We start from the raw sequence: 26,646 nt of genomic DNA on the forward strand, positions 1-26,646 counted from the left end.
ATTGACAAAACTGGCTTTGTCTGACTTTGGATTATGCTGTTTTATCTTGGTCATACTACCTGTCAGCCCCTGGTAAACAGTGACAGAAATCTTCTGAACTAGGCTGAGGCCCAGTCAAGTACGGACAAACGCATGTATCTCTTATCTCGCTGTGGTCTCATTTTTCTGCTTGTATGCCCTAGTCTTAGCTTGTTTTGAGAACGGTGCTGCATCTCGTGTCTCAGCCTAGGGAGGTCTGGTCGATTGCATGTTTTCTCAGAGACAGCTGGGCGCTTCACAGGGTGTGGTTCCCCCTCTCTGTCACCAGGATAATTCTCCACATCTCCCAGTACAGATGGAGAATGTAGAAATTAATAATTCACAGTATGTGTATAAGTGATGATCCTTCCTAGGCTGAGACATATTTGCCTTTTGTTCAAAAAACATCTTGATGAAGAGAGGCCCGGTGCTGAGCTAGGAGTTACAAGTAAGGAAACTGGAAATAAAATAAGTACAAAAATAAAGAAGACAGACCTAAATTGTCAGCAGTCAGCAGCTCGATAACCTTTTCAGTGCTCCTTGTACTGGGTAACGTTTGGATAGTAGACTAGCAGAAATCTGTACTTACACTTATGTTCGTGTGATTTTGTAGGACCCAGAGGTCTTATTTGTGTTTGTATTCATAATTAAGTTTATGTTCAGCCCATGGTTGGTGCTGGGGAGAAGAAATCAGGATGCTCTGTGAAATACCCTCTTTGCCCTCTCAGGAGAGAGGAGGAAATGAGTATTCTTTCTGCCTCTTGGTTCTAGGCAGATAAAGCTTTGCCCATTAGAAAATAACTGGAACCTCCTGTTTAATCTGGTTTCCTCATGTGGAAGCAGTAAATAACTGCATCTGGGGAGAAGAGTTCTGAATAATGTTGTGGGGCCTTCAGTTGCACTGGCTCCAATTGAAGAGCAATGGGGTTTCATCTGTCTTGGATCATCTGAAAGTTATTATTCTTCAGAATAATGATTAACTCTATTTGTCTGTGAAGTGTATAATATATGTTTTGAAATGTAGTTTTGAAATGACTTAAAAATATCACTTACCCGTTAGTTTTAGTTTTAGGACATAGTTCTAGCACATTCCTTCTCTTCCTCTCTGATCCTCATACCTGAAGTCAGTGATGGCAAAAGAACATCAAGCCTTGGGTGTCACTTTTCTTTGGGGTAGCTGTTGAGTTTAATATCTCAGTATTTCACATGACGCTGTTTAACATGTCTTTGAGTGTTATAAATGCTAAAAGATGAAATAAGAACATTAGAAAAGCTATTAAATGGGCTTATAAAACTACACATCCCTGTAATCTGATGAAAGAACTCTACCTATAGAGATTTTCAACTATGCAATTTTTTTCCAGGTTTTCTTTATTTTTCCTAATGTAGCTTATTAGCTTTTAGTCAGATTAGGTATAAATAAATAATTATCCTTTGTCTTAGAGGTGAAGTCATTTGGTAACTACACAGAGCACACTTAATGTTAGTCACACCTCCATTTCCTTTCTAATGGATGCAGTAAAGATAAGTGCTTTATTCATAGATTTAAGTGCATAAAGCCGAAGCTCTGTGAATGAAATTGCTTATCATGTAACAGTTTGATTTTCCGTAAGTTAGTATTTTCTTTAGAAAATACTAAATTATGGGAAAACTGTTGCTGCTTTTTATTTGCTAAAATCAGGAATACATCTTCTCTGGACTTTTCTTAGACTCATGATGAGTAAGAGGAGACCAGGTCTGGTTAGTAAGCATCACCAAATTCCTGTGAGAGAAAGATCTGTGTAGAAATAGGATTGGTGTGGAGAAAAATGTAGTGATAAATTTACTGTGTAGATGGGTAATAGAATTTCGTTCAATCAACGTTGAACTCTGACCTGAAAGACCTGTTCTCAGTTTAATCAAGGTAGAAAGTGAGTTTCTGTAAGTGAAGAACCTATATTAGATATTTTGTAATATAGGGTACATTTAGGGTCTATATTTTTTCTACTAAGTTATGGTTATTTTTTCTATTCCATATTTTGAAATTAATGAACTTGGAGAAAGTGGAATCCGTCTTTCAAAGTCTGTAGGATATATGTTTATAAACTTATTCCCAACAATGATTGGTACTAAAAACATAGGAGTTTTGTAGCTTTCTAGGGTTCCCATTGAGGTAGCGAGGAATAGGAGCGTTGTCTCCTGAGGTCTAAATTGTCAAGAAAGGGCCAAGAGTGGAAGAGAGTAAGAACTTCATTGCCCTCATTACTGTGAGTTGCTCTCACTGCGGGAAAGTACCATCTCCTCTGAAGAACTTAAGAATTGTTTAGATGGATGGAATCCTTTTGAAATAGTTAGATAATAGCCGTACAGGACCCTGTTGTGGGAATTCATCTTTTTCTAACATAAATTTCAGTAATATGTATCTCATATATATGTAAATGTGCAGACAAATAATTAATGCATTAAAAAGTAACTTTCAAATACAGATGTCAAAATTTGAAAATAGTGACTGAAATCTGGGTCTCAGCTCTAATGTACAAGGAACATTTTTAAAAAATATATATTTACTGTTTTCTGGTTCTGGATTGGAATCAGTGAATTCGATCATGAGATTAGAAGAAACGGGTTCAAACTTGAAAAAGTAACTGGACCTTACTTAATTCATGAAATTACCAATTGATTGCCTGGTTCTCCAGTTATTCATGTAAAAATATCCATAAAGTAGGGTAGAATTATTAGTAATGTCATCACTAGTTTCATTAATATAGTTCTGTTATTAATGTAAGACTTGAATCCTTTGCTGAAAATGTTTTTGAGTTAGTATTTCCCTGCATAATTATTTCAGTTATCAATTGCTGCACAACAAACCACCCCAAAACTTGGCGGCTGAAAGCAACAACTAAAAGCATTTTAGTGTCTCTTACAGATCTGTGCGTTGACTGGACTCAGCAGGGCACTTTTTCTGGCCTCTTTTATGTGTTGCAGTTGGACAGTTTCTGGCACTGGAGTCACCTGGAGGCCCCGCTCCTTCTCTTTGGGGTCCCAGGGCCTCTCCTTTTCCCATGGCCTTTTCACAGTCTCTCCTCCTTAGTGGCTTGGGGCTCACAGAAGCAATCATTCCAAGAGGAAGGAAGCAGAACCTAGCAGACATTTTGAAGATGAGGCCTGGTCTGGCGTGGCGTTAACTCCCGCTGCATTCTACTGTCTTCAGACCTGCCGAGTTTCAGCTTGGGAGGGGACAAGGGAATGAGGCTGGCTTTCTTGGGGGCTATTATTAGAGATGAACTACATAGCCATATGCCTTAAAATACTTCATTTTAGACTATTTATGTTAAGTATATGCTGGCGAGTTTGAGCTTCAATTCTAGGGTTAGTCAGTAGCACTAACCAAGAATTTCTACAGGAGATATAACCGGCCAGCAGTACATACAAAGGGCTGTGTTACAGAGGCTGCCACTAGAAGCACTTTAGTTATTCAAATCTTGATAAAAACTAGGTCAGGCAGTTGGATGTCTCTTGGCGGGGGAGGGGCATCAGGCCCACAGGGACAAGGAGGCTTTCCTGGGCAGGAGCTAGGTGTAGTGGAGTCCTCTATTTGGTTCTGCCTGCCCATCCCTGTCTCCAGGCACAGACGGGAAGTCTCAGGCTTTGAGGGGAAGGACAGCACTTCCACTGGTTGGGTAATGTTGGGTGTGGGGGGTATGGATAGGGGAGGAGTTCTCCCATTCAGTCCTCCCTGCTGATAGTCCTAGATATAGTGAATGTCAACCACTGAGGCCTCAGGGACCTTGGAGATCATCAAGTCTAACCTCTAACCCTTGAACTTAATCCTCTCTCACTTCCTCCAGCGTGTTCATCAGCAAGCTAGAAACAGAACTCCGCTTTTTTTTCCATTAAGTATCAGAAGTAATTGCTTCTCCTTTAGAAGCTGCCTTGAGTGAGTTCACACATGGTCCCCCAGATTTCACTGGCCGCACTGTCATTGTGTCGTTGCAGAACGTGCACATAGAAGCCTTCACCAGCTGAAAAGTGCCCTGAAAGAAGGTGATGTCACTGTTGGGGACGATGCACTGGATCCTTCTTTTAGCGCCAGTGGAGGAAACGAGGACGCTGCAGCCGCCTGGCATGAGCTGCAACACAGCCATGCTGGTGAGTACGAACGTCAGTCCTCAGTCCTGGCCGGGAGACGCACCGCGACTTCTTCAGGCTCCATCTGTCCTCCACTCTGCTGCTGGGATTTTATTCGCGACACACAAATCAGCTAACATAATTCCCTGGCTTAATTTTTACCTTTGACTTCGCAATACCTATAGGCTGAAGTCCGAAATTCTTGGTACATTATAGCAATATTTCCTTAAGATGGCTCCAGGCTACCTCTCCCGCCTCATTTTTCTATCCTGCTCTCAGCCGTCTTGCAAGCCATGTTCTAGGCAGACCAACCTGCTGGCCATTCTCCTATGCTTTTGCATGTGCCGTGCCTTCTGCTGGACTTTTTCTTACCCTTTTCTGCTTCGTGATCTCCTGTTCATCTTTCACAGTGTTATTGCCTCGTGAAAACAGGCACGATAAGGTGCTTCCTCTTCTTGCACCGCTATGTATGGCTCTAGGTCTACGTACAAACTTATGACATTGTTTTATATCTATTAGTGAAAAAATTCTTAGCTCTTAAGTGGTAGAGATTTTCTCATCTTTGTCTTTGCATCCCCAGTCAGTAGCACAGTTCTTGATGCATAATATGTATTTCAATGATATTCGTTGGATGGATAGAAGGATGGATGGGTGATGATAAATCATGGGTCTCAAAGTTAATAAACCCATTGCCTTTGCCCTGTAGTTAATCAGCTCAAAGCTTTGTTGCACCAACAAGCATCGAAGGAAAGTGAGGTATCTCCATCAAGAAGACGTAAAATGTCCCCTTTGGTAAGTATCAACATTTGCATTATTTTTCTAACTATATTTTAATAAGAGTGTCATTTTAGTAGTACATGTTGTAGACAAATTCTGAGCAGGGCATTCTAATAGTATAAGCCTTAAAAGAAATGACCTTTTCTCTGATTATTTTGGATGAAGAAAAGAGATTTATCTACAGTAGACGGAATCCTGATTTTTACATTTATTATTTACTTGAAAATGTGAGTGAGGAAATAGTTTGGAGAATTTACTTCACCACTGTTAGCAAACATAAAAAAAGGAACAAAATGTGGAAATGAGTAGCCATTTCTCTTTTAGAGGTTTATATCTGTATTTGATCACTTTTAGAATTTACTTAATTATAATTCTAGCAGTCCTTTGTAATACTCTTTTATTATGAATGTCAAAACCAAGTGCATAATATTATTCTGCATTTTAAAATATGTGGTTGTAAAATTGTGCGATACAAAAAGTTACACTTTATTTCTTCTGAAGTTGTTTTTTATTGCTATGGCTTCGATAGTATATTCTTGATTGAAGCCATGTCATATGCTAAGGGCTAACTAAGGTAGGTGTGAAGGAAGGATAGGTATCAGGAGGAGGTGGGAGAGAAAGATTTGGCCAGGTTTAAATGGCCTAAATGATAATGTAGGCCTTAGGTCTGTCTAGGGTACATCACATAGTCTCTAGAAGGATATTATGCTTATCTCATAGGAGTTTTGTAATAATAAGATAAGATTATATATTTAAAGTTCTCTGGAAACCTATGAACAATGACACAGATATAGCACATCATAGCAGTAATAACTACCTTGCATTTTCCGTGTATGTGACAGTTGGATACCAAGGCTGTGTGCCGGAAACCATGGAGACACGACACTCCCCTTTACTCACAGCTAAAACGTCGTAACTGTACCCCCATATTAACACTTCATTCCGGCCTGACATATACTTTCATGCTTAGTTCTCACTTTATAGAAACGCACTTCATACTCCTATTTCACATTTATAAGTGTAAATTATAATTTCAATAAAACATTTCATCGTTCAGCGAATTTATTACCGTTGACGCCTAGTTTCTAGATCTTAAGCACACACTAGGCAGAGTACTTTTCAATCTATTAGAGGAAGTTGCTCAGACATGCTTATTAATATTTTAAAGATAAAACTGAGCAGTGCCGTCACGAGCTGATTGAATCCAGATCGTCAAGAACATCACGTCAGGATATACTATACATACTTTACAGACACACAGGTCTGTTTATACGGAGCTATGTGAAAGAATGGAGCTTAGCCTCCAAATGTGTACAGCCTACATCTAATGATTACAAGCCATAATAAGTAGCTTTTGAAGATTGTATCCTTTAGAATGCACGTTTCATAGCTAATATGACAGATCAGAAATATGTGGCCGTCTTGAGAGTGAAAGGGAGGCACTGTTGGGATGGAAAATATATCTAGGTATTACTGTTATTTCAAAATGTGGATATCCACACTATAATAGGCCCTCTAACGTCTATACGAATGATCTTATCTGAACATTTCCACTCAGTATTAGCTATTCTATTTTTTACACAGACTATCTCTTCTATACACATAGTAAGTAATACTTAATTCATATTTGCCTATATTCTGGACCCATTTCTATTAATATAAATGACTATAATTAACTGCTTTCTATTCACCAGAGATAATTCATTTAATTAAGTTATTTCGATTTTTACATTTCTTAAATGTGCCAAAAAGCAAACATCTACTTAATTATTCAGCCCCGATAGCCGCTTTTTGTTTTTGCAATTTCTACTGGACTGAGAAGCAAAACGATTGTGTGTCTCATCTGAAGCTTTCCTGTGGGTTCGCTTAACCGCTTGAGCCTCATTTTCCCTTTTCCTGAGTTTCTCTTTTTTTTTAATATCATGGTATGACATATAATTTTACAAATTTTACAATCCTGTTAGGGTAAGGTTAAGATATACATTAAAAGTCAGTTCCAGAAATGCTGCAGACGTGACCTGAATTAACACTTTTTCTGAAGTTTCTTCATTGGACCCCTCAGGGCAGGCAGGGCACCTCTCAGATTCGTGTGCATCCTCTTTGCTAACGGACCCCTGTGAGATGATAGGAAACATACACATTGGTCCCTGCCCTCGATTCCTGGCTCAGAGCTCCTAAAACCCTTGTAAATTCCTAACTGATAAGAGCACTAGAAGCATCTTTTGTTCAAATGAGGTGACTCTAGGTGGGCTCCTGAATGGCTTCTGTGTGGGAGCTGGTCACCAGAAATACCAAGCCGTGATTAGAAGCTTGGAATTTTAAGAGAGGAAAGAGGGGCTGGAAATGGAGTTTATCACACTCACGTGAGGAAGCCTCTCTAAAGTCCCTCTAGTACAGGGTTTGAAGAGTTTCCAGGTGGGTGAACACCCCTAGGGACCAAGAGGGTGACACACTCCAACCATACAGCGGCAGAAACTTCTGCACTCAGGACCCTCCAGACCCCTCCTTGTGCTTCTCTTCATCTGGCCATTCATCCATATCCTCATCGTGTCCTCTTATAAACTGTAAACTTAAATATTTCCCTGAGTTCTGTCAGCCGCTCTAGCAAATTCATCAAACCCGAGGCGGTCATGGGAACCTCAGATTTATAGCCGATCAGTCAGAAGCACAGGTGACAACCTGGACTTGTGATTGGCATCTGAAGTGGGGTGGGACTGTTTCGTGGGCTGAGCCCTTAACCTGTGAGATCTGGTGCTGTCTGTAGATAGATAATGTAAACTTCGAGTCAAGTGCAAAGACACGCAGCTGGCATAACAGAGAGACCCCTTCTTCCCCCCTGCCCCCCGCACACATATTCGGTGACCAGAAGTGTCAGAAGCGAAGTGTACTCTGTGAAAGTAAAGGAGATACGCAGGAGGGAAAAAGTGGGTTTTTCCTACTCAAACCCTTTGAAGATGGATTTTACTCATTGACACACACTTGGCATCAAACACTTGTCTAAAACATCCCTTCATCCGCCAGCAGTTCTGCAGCTTTAGCCGGCACTCCTCTTCCATGGCGCTTTATTGAAGAGAGATGTCCCTTTGCCTCAGCATAACTGAATGAGATGTCACACTTTCAGAGGGCTCAAATAGGCAGTTCCTCTCAAGCCAGTTATACTACCCCAGCATCTTTCCATTTGCCATGTGTTTTTCGTAACCACTTTCACTTTCCATCTTTAAAAAATGATGTTCATGTTCCCGAATTTTACCTATTTGTGGAATTTATAGGATAGTGAAATAAATGCTATTAGCCACGTTGTGATCTAGTCTATGTTTGTATGACATCAATGCTAAATTGGGGATGGAGATGATATTAATTGATTCTTTGCTTAATCCAAACATGCTTCATTTGTCGTTGTTTTTCCCCTTAGGGGTCATCAGAATATGAGGAAACCAATATGCCTACTGTACATAATCTTGTCCCTATTATCAATGACCAGTCTCAGTACATTCATCATTTAGAGGCAGAAGTCAAGTTCTGCAAGGTAAGTTTCTCATTAAAAACTTAAACCTAACATAGTGAAAGCTTATATTAATGATACCTTGTATGAAATTTAGCCATTATAAGCCTTCATGTTGATAGCCATACAGTGACAGTTGCCATGCTTGGAAAGACTGATATGTATCAGGTGTGGGAATAATATACCCTTGAACATACCATTTCTGATTGCTTGATTTCCCAGTAGTTCATAACTAAACTATGTCTAATATTTTGATAATATAATCTCATGTTTTAGAATTTTTCCTTTCCACCCATTTACTTTAGCTTAGCTGATGGCAAAGTCTTTAGAATAGTAACACTGATCATTCTCCCACGACTGCTGACCTAGCGAAGCTGGCGTGCAGCAAGCAGAGATTCTAAGCTGCTACACTAAACCTGCTCCATTGTCAGTATAAAGGTTCTTACTTTGACTTTGAATGCTAAGAGTGGCTCATGGGGACATTGATAGTAATGATCAAGATACCAGATGTGTCACTTACGGTTCGTAGCGCTGGACAGTTATATATCACTCGATCATTGGAAACCTCTGACTTCCCAAAATATATTAATGTTATAGTTTTTCTTCCTTTCTTTTGTTTTTCTATATCAATGCATCAGATCATGTGATATTTTATAGTAGTTACTGATATCTTTTTGTATCATATCCTTGCCCCATTTGGTGGTGTCAGTGTTTTGGACTTTAGAGTGTAGTGGTATCTCATTGTTTGAATTTCAATTCCCCGGTGACATTTAAACTGTTTTCATATGCCTATTTTCCATTTATATACCTTCTTTATGAGGTAGCAGCTCTGGTCTTTTGCTCATTTTTCAATCAGTTTGTTCATTTTCTTATTGTTGAGTTTTAAGAGTTCCTTTTTATGTTAGATACCACTCATTTATCAGATATGTCTTTGCAATTTTTTCTCCCAGTATGTGGTTTGTCTTTTGATTCTCTTAACAATGTCTTTCACAGAGCAGAAGATTTTTATTTTAATAAAGTCTAACTTATCAAGTTTTTTCTTTTATGGATTGTACTTTTGGTGTTATATCTAAAAATTATCACCAAACCCAATATTTTCTCTATTCTTCTTCTAAGTGTTTTATGATTTTGTGTTTTACATTTAGTTTGATGCCCCAGTTTGAATTAGTTTTTGTGTAAGATATAACTGTGTCTAGATTCATTTTCCTTGGGTGTGGACATCCAGTTGTTCCAGCAGCATTATTGAAAGGCTGTCTCCATTGAATTGCCTTTACTGCTTTGTCAAAAAACAGTTGACTGTGTCTGTCAGTCTGTTTCTGAGCTGCCTGTTCTGTTCCATTGATCTGTCTGATCTTTTGCAAATACCATGCTGTCTTGGAGTTTTATATTTTATAGTAAGTCTTGACGTCAGTATCAATCTTCTAACTTCATTCTTCTTCAATATTGTGTTGGCTCTTTTAGGTCTTTCACCTCTCTTTATGAACTTTAAAATCAGTTTGTCAATATCCGCAAAATAACATGCTGGGATTTTGCTTGGGATTGTGTTGAATCTAGAGTTAAAGTTGGAAAGAACTGATAACTTGACAATATTGTGTTGTCCTATCCATATACATGGAATATCTCTCCATTTATTTAGATATACCTTGATTTCTTTATCAGAGTTTTGTAGTTTTCATCATGTAGATATTACACATATTCTCTGAGGTTTATACCAAAGTATTTCAGTTTTTGGTGTTAATGTAAATGGTATTATGTTTTTAATTCCAAATTCTAATTATTTGTTGCTAATATATGACTTTTGTGTATTATTTAACCTTGTAATCGGCAGCATTGCTATAATCACTTATTAGTTCTCGCAGTTTTTTTGGTTTTTTTTTTGATTCTTTGGGATTCTCTTCCTAGACATTCATGTCATCTGTGAACAAAGAAAGATTTATTATTATCGTTATTATTATTATTATTATTTCCTTCCCACTATGGATAGCGTTTATTTCCTTTTGTTTTGTTGCATTAGCTAGTACTCCTAGAATGATATTGAATAACAGTGATCAGAGGGAACATTCTTGCCCTGTTCTTGATCTTAGTGGGAAACCATGTATTGTCTCATCATTAATATCAAAATGATGTTAGCTATAGGTTATTTGCAAATGTTTTTCAAATTGAGGATGTTTCCCTCTCTTCCTAGTTTGCTGAGAGTTTTTATCTTGCATGCTACTAGATTTTGTCACTTGCTTTTTCTGCATTATTGATATGATCATAAGATTTTCTTCTCTGTCTTGCTGATGTAATGGATTTTCAGATGTTGATTTTCAGATGTTGAACCAGCCTTATATACATAGAATAAATTTCTTCTCTGTCTTGATGTAATGGATTTTCAGATGTTGATTTTCAGATGTTGAACCAGCCTTATATACATAGAATAAATTCCTCTTGGTCCTGTTGTATAATTCTTTTTATACATAGTTAGATTCAAGTTGCTCATATTTTGATGAAGATTTTTTCATGAGATATACTGGTCTATAGTTTTCCATTCCTGTAATGTCTTCATTTGCTTTGGATATTAGGGTAATACTGGCTGAAATGAGTTAGGATGTATTTCCTCTAGTATTTTATGGAAAATATTGTAGAGAATTGGTAAAATTTGTTCCTTAAATGTTTGGTAGAGTTCACCAGTGAACCAATAGTAGGCCTGGTGCTTTCTGTTTTGAAAGATTATTAATTACTGATTCAATTTCTTGAATAAATGTAGGCCTATTCAGATTATCTATTTCTCCTCCTGTAAATTTTAGTAGATTGTACCTTTCAAGGAACTGGTCCATTTTATCTAGATCATCAAATTTGAGGGCATAGAGTTGTTCATAATATTCTTTCTTATCCATTTAATAATATCCATGGGATCTGTAGTGATAACCCCTCTTTCATTTCTAATATTAGTAATTTGTGTCTTCTCTCTTTTTTTTATTTAGCATGGGTAGAACTAGCTTTTATTGCTATTCTCTATTGATTTCTACTCTAATTTTTATTATGTCATCTTCTTCTACTTCAGATTTAATTTGCCTTTTTTTTTTTTTTTTTTTTTAGTTTCCTAAACCAGAAGCTTAGATTATTGATCTGGAATTTTTCTTCTTTTCTAATGTTTTTCATTGATTTTGCTGCATCTTACAAATTTTGATAAGTTATGTTTTTATTTTTATTTTGTTCAAAATGTTTAAAAATTTCACTTGAGACTTTATCCTTGACCAACCCATAAGTTATTTAAGAGAATGTTATTTAATCACCAAGTAAATTGGGAGTATTCTAGCTCTCTTCCTGTTACCGATTTCTAATTTAATTGTATTGTGGTCTGAGAACATACTTTTTATTTCTATTCTTTTTAATTTAAGATGTGTTTTTAGACCCAGAATGTTAGTATGTTTTGGTGACTATTCTGTGTTAGCTTGAGGAGAATGTGTATTCTGTTGTTGTGGGATGAAGTCTTCTATAAATGTCAATTATATCCTGTTGATTAATGGTTTGTTGTTCAGTTCAACTATGTCCTTACTGATATTTTGCCAATTTGCCAGATTGGCTAGATCTGTCAATTACTCATAGAGGGGTGTTAAAATCTCCAGTTGAAATAGTGGATTCATTTGTTCCTCTTTACAGGTCTATTAGTTTTTGCCTCATGTATTTGATGCTCTATTGTTAGGTACATACATATTAAGGATTATTATGTTCTCTTGGAGAATGGACCTCTTTGCCATTATGTAATGCCCCTTTTTATCCCTGATATATATTTTTTTTTGCTATGAAGTCTGCTCTGTCTGAAATTAGTATAGCTACTCTAGCTTTCTTTTGATTTATGTTGGCATGGTATGCCTTTCCTTTCTCTATCCCTTTACTTTTAACCTATCTGTGTCTTCATATTTAACGTGGATTTCTTGTAGATAGCATGTACTTGAATCCTTTTTTTTTTTTTTTTTATTTATGCCTACAGCACCTGGTCTTCCTAGGTGGTCTCCCATCCAAGTACTAACCAGGCCCGACCCTGCTTAGCTTCCGAGATCAGATATCAGGCTTGTTCAGGGTGGCATGGCCATAGACCATGGACCATGGCTCCACTGGGGCACGAACCCAGGACCTTCTGCGTGTAAAGCAGACGTGCTAACCACTGCACTATGGAACCACGTCCTGAATCTTGTTTTTTATTCACTCTGTCTTTTCATTGGTATGTTCAGACCATAGAAGTTTAAAGTGATTATTGATACAGTTGTATATCTATAATATCAACCATGTATGTTATTGTTGTCCATTCATTGCCTTTGTTCTTTTTGTTTGTTTGTTTTCCACTCTTTCTGCTTTGTCTGGTTTTAAGTGATTGCTTTTTTTGTATTTGGATAAGATTATATTTTTCCTCCTCTCTTAGCATGTCAGTTGAACTTCTATTTTTACTTTTTTAAGTGGTTGTCCTTGAGTTTGCAATTACACTTGCCACTAATCTAATTTTACTTTCAGATAACACTTTACCACTTCAGAGGTAGGGCAGAGTATTCTCAATTCTTCTCTCCTATTGTTTATAACATTGCTGTTATTCATTTCAATTATTCATAAGCTATAATCATTGCATCCACTGTTGCTATTATGATGTTGAGCAAATTGTACATATACATGATCTATATATAGGTTAATTAAGATTAAGAAAAATTAAAGATTTTATCTCCATATATTTCTTCTCTAATGCTTTTTTTTTCTTTTTGTAGATATGAGTTTATAACCTATATCGTTTTCCTCCTTTCTGAAGAACTTCTTTTAATACTTCTTGTAAGACAGGTCTACTGGTGACAAATTCCTTCAATTTTTGATTATCTGAGAAAATACTTTTCCCTCAGTTTTGAAGGTTAATTTCACCAAGTACAGAATTGTAGGTTTGTGGATTTTTTTTCTTTTAATACTGTAAATATTTCATTTTATTCTCTTTTTGCTTACATGGTTTCTGAAGATTAGTCCAATGTAATTCTTATTCTTGCTTCTCTATAGGTAAGATTCCACACCCCCCAGGTGCTTTCAAGATTTTCTGTTTGTCTGATTTTCTGCCATTTACATGCTTAGGTGTAGACTTTTTGGTATTATCCTGCTTGGTGTTTTCTGAGCTTCCTGGATCTGTGGTTTGGGGCCTATCATTTATTTTGGAAATCTCTCAGTCATTATCACTTCAAATATTTCTTCTCCTTTATCTTTCTCCTTCATCTAGAATTCCCTTTGCACATATATTAAATCTTTTGTAATTGTCCCACAATTCTTGGGTATTCTGTTATTTTTTCATTCTTTATTTCTTTTTGCATTTCAGTTTGGGAAGTTTTTGTTGACAGTTCTTCTAGCTCATTAATTATTTCCTTGGATGTGTTTAGTCTATTAATGAGACCTTCAAGGCATTGGTCATGTCTATGACAGTGTATTTTATTTCTAGCATTTTCTTTTGATTCTCTCTTAGAGGTTTCATTTCTCTGTTTCAGTGGCCCATCTGTTCTTGCATATAGTCCACTTTTTCCACTAGACTCTTTTGCATAGTAATCATAGTTATTTTGACCTCCCAATCTGATAATTCCAACATCTCTGCCATATCCAAGTCTGGTTCAAGTCTCTTTAAATTGCTTTAAGAGTTTAGTACACCTTCTAATTTTTTGTTGAATGATGGACATGATGTACTGGGTAAAAGGAACCGAGGGAAATAGGCATTTAGTATGAGGTTTTATGTTTACCTAGCTAGGAGTTAGGCAGTTTCTACTGTTTGCTATTGCCGTAGGTGTCAGAGGCTAAAATTTCCTCTAGTGTCCTGGTCGTTGTCTCCCCTGTAGTCTTTGGGATTCTCTCAGGAATTCTTCTTAATACGCTGTGAGCCGTACAGTTATTTTAGCTCATTCCCCCGTCGTTGTGTAGGAGCCCTTTTGATGTGGTGGTGAGTTAGGTGAGTAGGGAAGCATACGCGAGTCCTCTGATTAGGTCTCAGCCTTTTAGGTCAGTCTGTGCCCTTGACCATGACCTTCACAAATGTTTCTCAGTCTTCCCCTTCCTTTAAGACAGGAAAGCTAGAGGGAACTAGAGTTGGATATTTCCCTTCCCCCTGGTCAGTTAGGGTCTGAAAAAAAACAGTTTTTAGACTTTGGTAAAAGGGTAAAACTGCTTCTCCTGAGGCAGGCCTTTTTAAGAACAGGGTGCTTTGGGCATATTTCAAAATGGCTGCTTTTCCTCTCCTACTGGTGGAAGCATGAGCAGATTTTTCTATAGTTTTGATTGTAAGAACCTGGTGTCCTAGAGATAAAACTTACAAAAGTGTAGGAGCCCCCTAACACTGGGTTCCTCTGTAGTTTTTAACCCTGAGATGTGTCTTCACTGAGATTTCATCAGTCACACATTACATCTTCCTACTCCGGCACCTGTTCCCCTGGAGTTTCTGCTCGAGTGTTTCTGCTCTGGTAGGCTGTGATTTTTAGGAGCATCTGTCTGTCTCTCCAATTTGGGTGATAACAATTTTTTCTATGACTTAAATTCTCTGATGGAGTTAAAAAGAGTGGTTGATATTTCAGTTTGTTCAGGCTTTTTCTTCTTGGGAGATGGGAGCGGTATTTTATAAGCTCATTACATGCCAGACCAAAAATTGGAAGTCTGCAATATTTTTTAAATCACAGCTTTCAATTACAGCTTTTTTTTTTTTTCTGAATAAAATAATTGAATGGTTTTTGCCTATATCACATAATAGTTTCTGGTTACACTAGTAAAAAAGATTAAGTTTTGTACCATCAATATATTGATATTTTTGGTGGTTTCTCAGAAAATGAGATGCTACTCAATCACTATTCTAATTGTTACTTACCTATAATTCTTTATGCCCTGCCAAGCCAATAAAACACTCAGAATTCTCCACCAAACTATTTCTCTAATAACTTCCCTCTATCTGGCTACCAGTTCATAGATAATCACTGTAGCTTTCCAAGCCTTTTATCTCGGAGTCCTCTCTTATCTACTAATCTTATGTCAATTTTCAACAAGTTATTAGTGTTTGAGCATGAGTAATAATATATCTTACCTTAGTTTTCAGCAGTCTACCTCATTCTTAAAAGTCTTTTAGACAACCCCTTTAATTAAAGCCTTTCTATGAGCCTTAATCTCTTGGAGAAAAAAATTTGTCAGAGACCACACATTTCTGTGAAGAGGCTACTAACAGTCTCTCTACCACACACCTCCAGCCTTCTCTTGGTTTGTTAACTAATGTTTCCGTTGCTTTGTCTAAATATGTAATTACAGTACTTCAGGGAATGGATATAGAGCATAAGTCTTCCATGCTTTATATCATGTTGAATTGTTTAGTAATCAACAAATAAAAGCACTTTTTGGTATCTGTTTCTGCTTTTTATAGGAAGAACTCTCTGGAATGAAAAATAGGATACAAGTAGTTGTGCTTGACAATGAACGGCTTCTACAAGAGTTGAAATCTCAAAGACAAGAGGAAACAATGAGGGAACAAACACTTCTGGATGCATCTGTGAGCATTTTTTAAAAAATCCTAATGGTATTTTGGTGTGCATGTTCCCTCCTGCTCTTTCCTTCTGCCCCCTGTGCCCCCCCCCCACCACCCCCAGCCTTCTGAACTGCTTTATTCTCTCCTTGCAGTTTGGCAAAAGAACTCTGGTGGTATTCTTTGGGGCCTCAAAAATTAAAATTCACTGTAATGGAATGATCCTGACATGAAATGATGTAATGATGTTTGTTATCTACTTCGGTTTCCTCTCAAGCATACCATTTATGTTTTTTAACTATAGAAAGAGCAGATATGAAAGCAGGAAGTGTGTTACATAGTTAAATCCAGAAACTGTTCAGGACTGTAGCTTAGATGTCTGTTGTATTTCTCTAAATTTTCCTTACGCTCTGAATTCCAATTAAGTCTAATTAGCAGCATGGTGTAGCAGAAGGAACACTGTCTGAAGGTCCAAGAATCAAAATGTTCGTTTTCTCATTGTCCCTGCTAAGCTGGATGCTTTCAAACATGGGTTAACCTCATGGGCCCTCTGTCTGTTTACTGGCAGTTTGAAAAGACTCCCCTATATTAGCAGTTTTAATCTTTAATGTGAATAGCAATCACTTGGGATACTTGTTGACAGTGCAGATTCCAGGTCTGATTCCGTTGGTCTGGGTTGAGTCCTTGAGTTAAAAATATGAAATTTTAACAAGTTGCCTAAGTGGTTCTAATTTCAGGGACCACATTTTGAACAACAGCAGATTAAATGATCTTTATAATTCTTGTGATGATATTTAGTGTTTAAACTTAGTATCTCCTAATGATCTGTCAGAGATACTTTTGCCTTGAAAATGTTTTTCCCTCTTGGGATAGGGTGCAGTTAATCACAGCTCGCTCTGTTTTTTGAGACAAATTCAACTTTCAATGAGGAAGTTTCAATACTTGCCTGTTTCAGCTTTACTTTGCAAGGTATTTTGGTGGCCAGATGGAGTTATTATTAGTAAATCCGTTCTATTAAGAAAAAAATATGTGCCTTAATCTTTTACCTAGGTGTCCTCTCATTTTTGTTTTTGAAATTTTTTTTTATTTACCTGGCCTGATGTTTCGTTTGTAATCCCTGAGTTCTACGTGTTAGAATTTGCTATTTAGAAGTAGCCAATTGTATTAACTTTGAATAATGAGTGGGCTGATTAGTATTTCAACTGATTTTTCTTCAGTTACATTTCAGAATTACAGTTCATGATCAGCTACTTAATTTAATTTAAACTAATTAAATTACTGTTTGTGATTAGCTATTTTTCCTTTGCTATATGACTTTTTCTGAATATATTATTAATATTAGTTAAAAATTCCATCTTAGTTGTCTATGATTTTAATGTCAATTTGAAGATGCTACAGCCATCTTAGAAGTAGCTCATTTTTCAAATACTTATTTTCTTCTGCTTTTCTTCAAATATGTAGTCACTTAGCAGTGACTCAATTATTCATAGTCTTCAATATTTATACAATGGCAAAGATGTAGAAGAAGGGGAAGTAAAGTGAGAAAGGAAATTAGGCAGACAAATGAATCAGAGGCCAAGAGAAGTGAGTAATGCTAAAGGGGAAGGAAGTGAGGGAAGAAGCACATGAGCTTTGCCGTAAGAACAAAGGACACTCGCTGAAGAAAACCACAGCCATAGCTATAGAAAGAACAAAATCACAGGGAGCTTTTGTGTTTTTTTAAACATTCCCGGGAGCTAAAATACAATGCAAATATTGAACTATTGTTACACATGTGTCTGATGGCCTTGATATCTATTTTAATGTTAGTCGTCTTTGTTACTTTGTTACCGAATTGTCACCCCCGTTTTTTCACTTGTATAGGTGAATTGAGGCATTTCAGGAACCTATGCATGGTGCTGGATTGAGAGTTTTAATGTAAATGAAACTTATAGAATAACTTAAATAGGAACAGATCAAAAGATAGTATCTTTTTTTTCTGAACTCTTTTTAATGAGTCTGTTGCCATATTGATGGTAGATCTTGCTAAAGCTGTTTGCGGTTTGCATATAGATTTACAGTGTTTCTTAAGACCTTTCTTAAAAAAATAGCTTAAATAGTTATATAGTAATAATGAGCATTTGTGGATGACCTCATGGTTATGATGTTCCAGGCACTGTATCAAGCACTTTATTTACATTATATTGTTTCAATTTTATAGTAGCTGCACAAGGCACTGTTATTATATCTATTTTCAGATGAATAAATTAAGATTTAGAGTGGTTAAGTAACCAAAGCAACTGATCTGATGTCACAAAGGTAGAAAATGGCAAACATGGGACTGTCTGACCCTAAATTCATCCGCTGAGCCTCAAATATTACTGCCTTTCTGCATAAATTAGGAATAGCTTGTCAATATTGAACCAAACCATCTTTCTTTGCCCTGGGATAAAAGATTCCCCTCAGAAGGGAAGAGCCGTCTCTTCATTGTTTCTGAGTTTTAACCTTGGACTTGGGTGGTAGCCTACGTAACCTTTAGCTTTAAGACCTAGCACTTGAAGAAGCAAGCAGATTATTTTTAAAAAACTACAACATTTAAAGATGATTTCATTTCTCTCATTTTTCATCACTTTTTCTTACAGATTTTCTCTTCAAGAAGGGCTTTTTTCGAGAGTTCAAAAATTGTATTAGAATATGCTATTTATTAGAAACTTTGGCATGTATACTCACTCAAAGATCTAGGAGATTTTTTTTAAAAAGTAGCAAATTTCTGAGCCATGTTTTTCCATGTCTATTCTCGTCCCCTCCACTTAAGCATTCTCCCCAATTAAGAAATGAAAAGTTTTCAGTAATCTTCAGGGATGTAAATGTAATTAGATTTTTACAATCTTAGTGAACTACCATTCAACTTTTAAAAGCTATCTGTGAAAGAACAAAGTGTCAATTAGACCAGCCCTTCCTTTCAAAGAATAACAGTATTTTATATCATAAGTCAGCGATCTGAGGTCTACACGCTTTCTCCAGTTTCTCCATAGGGAAACAGTTCCCCCTCCTTCACTGCTCTCTAAGGCAGTTTTGAATGATCTTGGGAGATTTGTCCCTACCAACAGAGTCAAGTTCAAGCTTGTTAGGCCATACTTTCCAGACCCTCCCTTGACTCTCTGGCTACACCTTCCGACACCCATTTCTTGTGCTTCAACCTCTAGTAATGCTGAATTTCCTGAGTCCCCTGCAGGCACCAGCCTATTTCACACCTCTGGGACTTTTTCATGATGTCCTCTCTTTCTGGCATGCCCATCCCATCTAGCTTGCTCTTATTTATTCTTTAAGATATCACACCAGTGTCTGAGCGTCCCCAGAAAACCTTCCTTGAATCTCCTGTTTCTCTTACTGTCCCTCCTCTGTTATGGCATTGTCCCCCATACACACCTCTATTAAATTGAAATTATCTGCTTAGGTGTTTGTCTCCCTCATTAAACTCGTTGAGGGTATGATAGGTCTTGCTCATTTTACCCTCCAAGCTCTTAGCACAGTGCCCAGACATAGTAGGTGTTATACAGAAATGTTTGCATTAAACTGAGGTTCCAGAAGAATATGGAATAGAATCTCAGAACTCTACTTTGGATGAATGTAGTTTACCACATTCCAGCATGACGTTGAAGTATATAGTTGTGTGTTTGGGGCTCTTTCCTCTCTTTGAGTACTACTCGTAATCTTTGGCCCTTAGCAGTTCAATAATTATTTATTGAATTAAATGAACATAAATATTTTCGTTTTTGTTGCCCACATAAATTACCCAGGTCTTTGGGTTGATTATTTCATCAAATGTCGAAAGGGTGCCAGAGGTGGCCAGCGGACAGTGATTACAGCAAATTCCATCTGTAGGCCTGTTTTGTTTGTTTGACGAGCTTTAAATCAATATTCAATGATGTTTCAAAGGATGAGCCAGAAGTCTGGCTTATCCGTTTAAAAAAATCAAAGGGTTTTTGGTAATATGAGTTTGCATTCGTATTGACAGCCCCCGACTGGAAATGAGTAGTAGTTGCTTCTTTTGGACAGTTCGTCATGGTCCGCACTACTCCTTTGTGAACCCCTGACATGCAGGCAACATGTCAGTTCAGTCTGTCACCGTGGACTGTTTTTCTCATTGAAGGTGAACATTTTTCTGGAAAGGCAGAAGAGCATAGTGATTTCGGGTATATGGAGCCACATCGCCAGGCTTCAGATACTAGCTATGCCACTTATCAGCCACTTCCCACCTCTGTGACTCGTAGCAGGTTACTCTGTGTGACTGTTTCCTCATCCGCAAAATGGAGATCACAATGAAATTTACAGGGTTGTTCTAACGCTTAAATGAATTAATACACTGAAAGCACATAAACAGTGTCTGACACACAGCAAACACCATGTATGTTAACTCTTATTATTATTGTGAGACAAACACAAAGGGCTGTCTTTCAAGAGTATATATATTAGAGAAGTAAGAGATAAGTTCATTTGTTGAATACACTGGCATCTAGCCCTCTTTGCTCGTTTACATTAGTGCCTGAACCTGTAGGAATTTGACTTGTTGTGGAATATGACCCTAGCAGCCGGAAAACGTAAAACGATTCTTAATTTGTAGTTTAGAAGCATCTGCTTTTTTCATTCTTTCATCACAGATAAGAATCAGTTTTCCATTTGTAAAGCATGCATGTTGATTTAAGGTTAAATGTCAATTGCAATTACTGGCATGTTTTATTTTAGGGAAACAGACAGAATTCCTGGATTACAACAGGTGAAGTTTCCAGAGGGGAGGAAGCTGCCATGAGCTGCTTTTCCCATGGCAATGCAGATATTCTCAAAGCCGCATCTGCTGGTGAGGCTGAGAGATGGAAGCTAGAACTGGTGAGTGTTTGGATGCTTTTCTCTTATGCATGTATTTTTTTGGTACTTTTTTATTGTGGTAAATATACATAACATAAAATTTAGCACTGTGAACTTTTGAAAATTCACTACCTAACCATTTTAAGTGTACAACTCATTTGTATTAATTACATTCATAACATTGCACAACCATCAGCACTGTCCATTTCTAGAATTTTTTCATCATCCCAAACAAATCTCTGTTCCTGTTAAACAAATCTCTGTTCCTGTTAAACAATCTCCTCTTTCCCCAACCCCTAGTACCCTCTTCAACTTTCTGTCTCTATGAATTTGCCTGTTCTAGATACCTGACATAAGTAGAATCAAACAATATTTGTCTGTCATATTTCATTTAGCATAATGTTTTCGAGGTTTGCCATGTTGTAGCCTGTACTTCATTCTTTTATAAGGATGAGTACTATTCCATTGTACGCATATACCACACTTTATCCATTCATTTGTTGATGGACTTTAGGGTTGTTTCCACTTTTTGGCTCTTGTGAACAAGGCTGCTGTAAACACTGATGCACAAGTATCTCTTTGAGTCCCTACTTTTAATTTTTTCAGATATATACCTAGAAATAGAATTGTTAGATAATATGGTAATTCTTTATTCTTTTTTCTTTCTGCTCCTCAGACTCAATCATTTCAATTGTCCTATCTTCAAGTTCGCTGATTCTTTGTTCTTCTGCTCACATCTGCTCTTAATCTTTTTGGTGAATTTTTCATTTCGATCATTGTACTTTTCAGCTCCAGAATTTCTGTTTAGTTCCTTTTTATAATTGACTTTCCTGGTTTCTTTCAGCTCTTTGTCCATGTTTTCTCTTAGCTCTTCGAGCATATTTAAGATAGTTTTTTAAAGTTATTGTCTAGTAAGTCTGATGTCTATAGTTTCTTAGAAATGGTTTCTGTTGATTTATTCTGTTTCTTTGAGCCATGTTTTCTGTTGTAAATATATTTTCCCCATTCTGTGGCTGACATTCTCTCTTGATAGTTTTCTTTCTCCCTTTCCTTTCCTTCCTCTTCCTCCCCCTCCCTCCCCTCCCCTCCCCTCATTGTCTAAGTCCTCATTGCTGGGGTGGAGAAAAGCATATATATTTTTGTATTTTCACTGACTCCCACTTTCTTTGGATTAGTGTTAGCATGGTATATATTTTTATCCTTTTAACATATTTGTGTCTTCATATTTAATGGGGGTTTCTTGTGGATAACATATAGCTGAATTTTGCTTTTTCATCCAACCTAACAATATCCGCCTTTTAAATGTGATTATTTATACACTTGATTTTAAATCCACTGCGTTGCTATTTGGCTTCTTCCTTCCGCCCCTATTATTTTGTTCCCCTTTTCCTCTTTTTCTGCCTTCTTTTGAATAGTTGAATATTTTCATGATTCCATTTTTACCTCCCTTGAACAGTCTGAAAAAATCTCTAGTACCAACATTCACCTGGCTACCTGGCTGCTCAATTTAGAAATCCAGGATTCGTTTTAATGTCTTTTTCTCTGCCATATCTATTCAATCATAAAATTCTGTCGATTTTACTTTTATATAGCTCTATAGTAAATTCTTTTCCGTCCTTACCAGTTGACTACTCTTATTTATGTGCTTACTCTTACCTATTTATCTGCAATGACTTCTTTATTGGTCTGCCCTTTTCCATACTTCAGAGAACTTTAAGATTCAAATCTGATAAAAAGTTTTCAGAGTTCATCCAGTGCCTCTTCTGCATGGAGACTACATGAGTTATCTAAATAAAGGTCTTAATATTTTTATTCTTTCCACGGCCCAGTCTTACCTATTTAACCCATCTCTATCCACTTTCCACCTAGCATTTCACATCTCTAACTCTGTACCTTTTGCTCTATTAGATATTCTCCTTTAAGTCTTAGCACCTCCTCCATAAAGTTTTCTCTACTGCTCTGTGGTTGAATTACAAATTCCTGCCTCTCTGATTTCATTTTATCTTCTGTACATCTCTACCATAAATTATATGTAATTGAATGTTCATCTGTCTTTCTACTTCTTCCTAGAATCTAAGTTCCTTGAAGTTAGAGACATCTTCATCTTTGATAACTAATAAATATTTATCATAACTGGATACTAGCAGAGGGTTGTAGATGGCTTGGTCTATCATATGATTATAACTTAACTTCTCTTTTAGCATTCATCCAGTTGTATGTTATATACATATTTATTGTACGTATTTTTATTGTATGCCAAATATACAGCAGTCACAATCGGGGATTCTAGTAGGATTTGATCCTTGCCCTCACTGAAATTATAAGTTAAAATTGCTTTTTCCCAGCATCACACTTTTAAAAGTAGGACCTGACTTATGTAATTTCAAAAAAAAAAAATGTTTTTGTCAGTTATTGCCATTTTATGACTCAGTAGTTCTTTGCAGGTATTCATTCAGTAAATGTAGAAAAATTTGGGTGGACTAGGAAAAGTGTTTCCTGAGAGGACACATTCTTTCTTCTTGGGTAAAAAAGAAAAAAATATTCAATTTAATTTAAATGTGCTTATGAAACACAGAACATGGAGGAAATGTACTTTTTTTTTTTTTTCTTTTCTGAAGGAAAGGCTAAAACTTACTTATGGGGAAAAGAGTGAGATCCTGGAATCTCAAGTGAAGTCCTTGAGGTAAAGTATTATCATCCATTTAAAGTCATAGCAAAAGCATAATGACTTTAAAATATATCTGAATGTTTACTGAAATCCCACTTTTATCAATATAAGAAGTACTTGACATTTTATTTGCAATATAAGACATTTCCTCATGTTATTAAAGAATAAGGGGAGATAAAATTGTGAAGTCCTTTTCCAAATTTAATTTCAAAGAACTATGAACTAAATAATAAATTTTGTTTTTTCATTAGTTTTAAAATATTACTGTTGTGTAATAGAAATAAGACTCACAAGCTGCTCTTAGAAAAATTATACTTTTAAAATAGCGAAAATAAAGCACTCTAGTTTTCATATTACATGCAAGTGGTTTTTTCTTCATCTAATTTTCAAATTGCAACAATAATATAATTGAGCATTTTTGCATACATGATAAATTTGAGTATACATAATGAGTTTTCATGTACTTTTTGATGTTTTCAAAAATCTCAATAAAACCTATATATTATAGATTAATCGTTAGTGATTTATCATGTATTTGTTGTCCAGAAATTTAAGTGCGACCTTCTTTTTGAGCTAGAATGTTTTTTGTTTTAATACAAAAAGATACCAGGAATTATTTTTTTATGTTAAAGATTATTTTAAATAATAGTATTGAGATATTTTCAAATCAAGTAAACTTTAAAATAGTCTTTATAATTTTATTTTAATACGTCCCATTTGAATAAAATTTAAAATCTTCAGGCCACGTATTGTTTAGAGACATAACTAGAGTTATACTAAGAACCAGAACTCATGGCTTTCATTGCACATGTTATTATTCACTGATTTTAATACGCTCTTATGCTTTTCATACTTTATCTTTATTCATTTTAGGATTTCTATAGAGATTTTTACTTTTTCATGAAGAAACCTAATGTTTAAAAATGCTGTAATTTTGCTTTCTTACTTTTTATCTTTGTAATATTTTGATATTGTGGTTCGATTCTTTATTTTCAAAGTAACATATTTCTAGCTCATTATATTTATGGTAATGCGATTTATTTTGTCTTGGAATTCAAATATGCCATCTTTAATTACATTAAAACACTGCCTTAAAATGAACTAGACTTTGCTCTCTGTATCCTTCTGCTTCTTTCTCTTCTTTTAGTGTAATTTAAGACTATTGAAAGAGGCATTTTCTTAAAGAAATAAAATCACTATTCTGAAACTCTGGCTTTATGGTAACTATTTCTTTTTTTTTTCTTTTTGCCATTTCAAGACACCAAGGCTACTTGAGTGTTTTGAACTTGCACCTGACAGAAATAGTCATGGAGACCTTGGGCTTTGGAATGTGCTTCCAGAGTTCTTTTTACAAAGCCTGTGAAAGTCAGACGTTTTCTACGTGATACTTAAAAAGAAAATTTATTATGTCAGAGATATTATCTTGGAAATAGGGCAGAAACAGCTCGATTTTTTTCAACTTCAAACTATCATTAAGTCAGCTTTTTTTTTTTTACAGTGACATTGATTAATGCAATCTAGTAAGTTTCAAGTGTACAATTCAACAGTAAGGCATACATATATTGCATTGTGTGTTCACAGCCTATAGTTAGATTTCTTTCTGTCACCACATATTTGACCCCTTTTTTTAACCTTTCGCTTGCCCGTGGATCTTTCCCACCTCCCCCAGGCTGCCTGGAAGCTCCTCGGACCCCAGAAGTTGAGGTAGCGTGTGCTAGTGGGCGACTCATTGCTGGCTTCTCTTCTGTGACAGTGAGCAAGTCAGGACAGCTCTGTGTTCCCGAGTATAACAGAAACTGACAACAGAGAGTAGACTGAGCCAGAGATAAGTGCCTGCCTGCAATTCAGTAGTCCAAGATCTTAAGGGCAACTTTCTCCCTTTTGAGCAACTTTTTATACAGTAGAAAAGGGATGCCTACGCAAGGAAGCTCAGTTGCCCAAGATGACTTTTACCAAAACTTGGAGAAAAACCTCATTCAATGACTATGCCATAAAGTAAAAACAAACACACACGCGTGTGCACGTGCGCACATACACACACACACACACAATCTCAGCCCTTTTTTTTAGCAAGCTGCATATTTCTAACTAATGGCTACTACCTAGGAAATCTTGACTCTGGTGAGTTCCACATAACTTCTTTCTGTAGCCTGCTGTTTTTTAGAGCAGCTCTTTTAGAAATTCATGGTCTGACAACTTTTTAATGTTTTTTCCTCTTGAAGAAAAATGAGCAATAATAAATTAGTCATGGGTAAAATCCATGTCCTTTAGGTGATCCTTTAAGGTACTCTTTATAAATTTAAGAGTTAACACTTGAAATTGGGTATTTCCTTCAATTCGAGGTTGTTGTGCTATGCACCCCTCCCCTTTATTAAGGGAAGTGAGAATTCGCAATTGGAATTTTAGTTTTGTTCTGCAGATAATGTAATGTCAGGGAGATGGGATCCTGTGAAAAGAGAGCCAATATTTTACAAGAACCTGGGCTTATTATTTAATATATTCAAGTCTCATTTTATTCAGTGTCAATTAGGATAATCACACAGTTCAGAGTCGTGAAAAGAATTAATAAGGTATTGTGTGGAAAGCATCTCATAAGGTAAATAACATAAATAATAGTAGTAGTTATCACACTGATGATCCATTGAGAAGCAGAGTACTTTCACCTGGCCATTTACTGGAACTTTCCCCCCCTTTCTTTTTAGGAAAGAATTAGCTGAATATCAGAAAAATTGTGAAGATCTTAAAGAGCGACTCAGGCACAAAGAGTCACTTCTTGCCACGAATATTTCTAACCGCGTTGGTGGTCTTTGTTTGAAATGTGCTCAGCATGAAGCTGTTCTTTCCCAAACCCACAGTAACGTTCACATACAGACCATCGAGAGACTGACTAAGTAAGTACATGCCTACATCTTTGGGGACATGGAAATTACTTTTAAAGGGACTTTGTGTTCTTTTATCCCCAGGCTAAATTACATGTGATTAATGGGAAGCTTCAAATAAAATGGATTTTAAAAGGTTCCTTCATGTAGTTTTGTCGAAGACAGAATAGGCAAGTTCTACCAACTGTGGGTAACATGCCACTTTGGACAAGTAATTTTCTCTCTCTTGGTTTCAGTCTCGAAGTGAGAAAAGTAAAGTGTATAATCTTTACACTCCTGCTCATTTCTATGGCTTTGTAATTGTAAATCTAGCACTGTGCTTAACAAAACTGAGTTCTAGAGGAATCCTTTAGGTTTT

At 36.4% G+C, this 26,646-nt stretch overlaps 1 protein-coding gene, 1 non-coding gene and 1 pseudogene across 6 annotated transcripts in view; 1 reads left to right on the forward strand and 2 right to left on the reverse strand.

The window, feature by feature from the left end:
- The window catches only part of SDCCAG8 (serologically defined colon cancer antigen 8), a 198,933-nt gene that overhangs the window by 6,612 nt on the left and 165,675 nt on the right, over nucleotides 1-26,646 (forward strand). For all 5 annotated transcript variants that reach the window (XM_025048495.1, XM_015591279.2, XM_006914259.3 and 2 more), the window contains exons 2-8: nucleotides 3,994-4,146; nucleotides 4,832-4,917; nucleotides 8,315-8,428; nucleotides 15,798-15,923; nucleotides 20,622-20,762; nucleotides 23,360-23,424; nucleotides 26,112-26,300. In XM_025048495.1, the coding sequence (XP_024904263.1) occupies nucleotides 3,994-4,146; nucleotides 4,832-4,917; nucleotides 8,315-8,428; nucleotides 15,798-15,923; nucleotides 20,622-20,762; nucleotides 23,360-23,424; nucleotides 26,112-26,300 (874 nt within the window). The remainder of the gene's footprint in view (nucleotides 1-3,993; nucleotides 4,147-4,831; nucleotides 4,918-8,314; nucleotides 8,429-15,797; nucleotides 15,924-20,621; nucleotides 20,763-23,359; nucleotides 23,425-26,111; nucleotides 26,301-26,646) is intronic.
- Nucleotides 12,372-12,487, reverse strand: LOC112481738 (annotated as a pseudogene).
- TRNAV-UAC lies at nucleotides 12,497-12,569 on the reverse strand. Its single transcript has one exon. It is a non-coding gene; the product is annotated as a tRNA-Val (tRNA).

Source organism: Pteropus alecto, unplaced genomic scaffold (genome assembly GCF_000325575.1).
Source record: "Pteropus alecto unplaced genomic scaffold, ASM32557v1 scaffold115, whole genome shotgun sequence".
In the NCBI taxonomy this organism is placed as follows: Eukaryota; Metazoa; Chordata; class Mammalia; order Chiroptera; family Pteropodidae; genus Pteropus; species Pteropus alecto.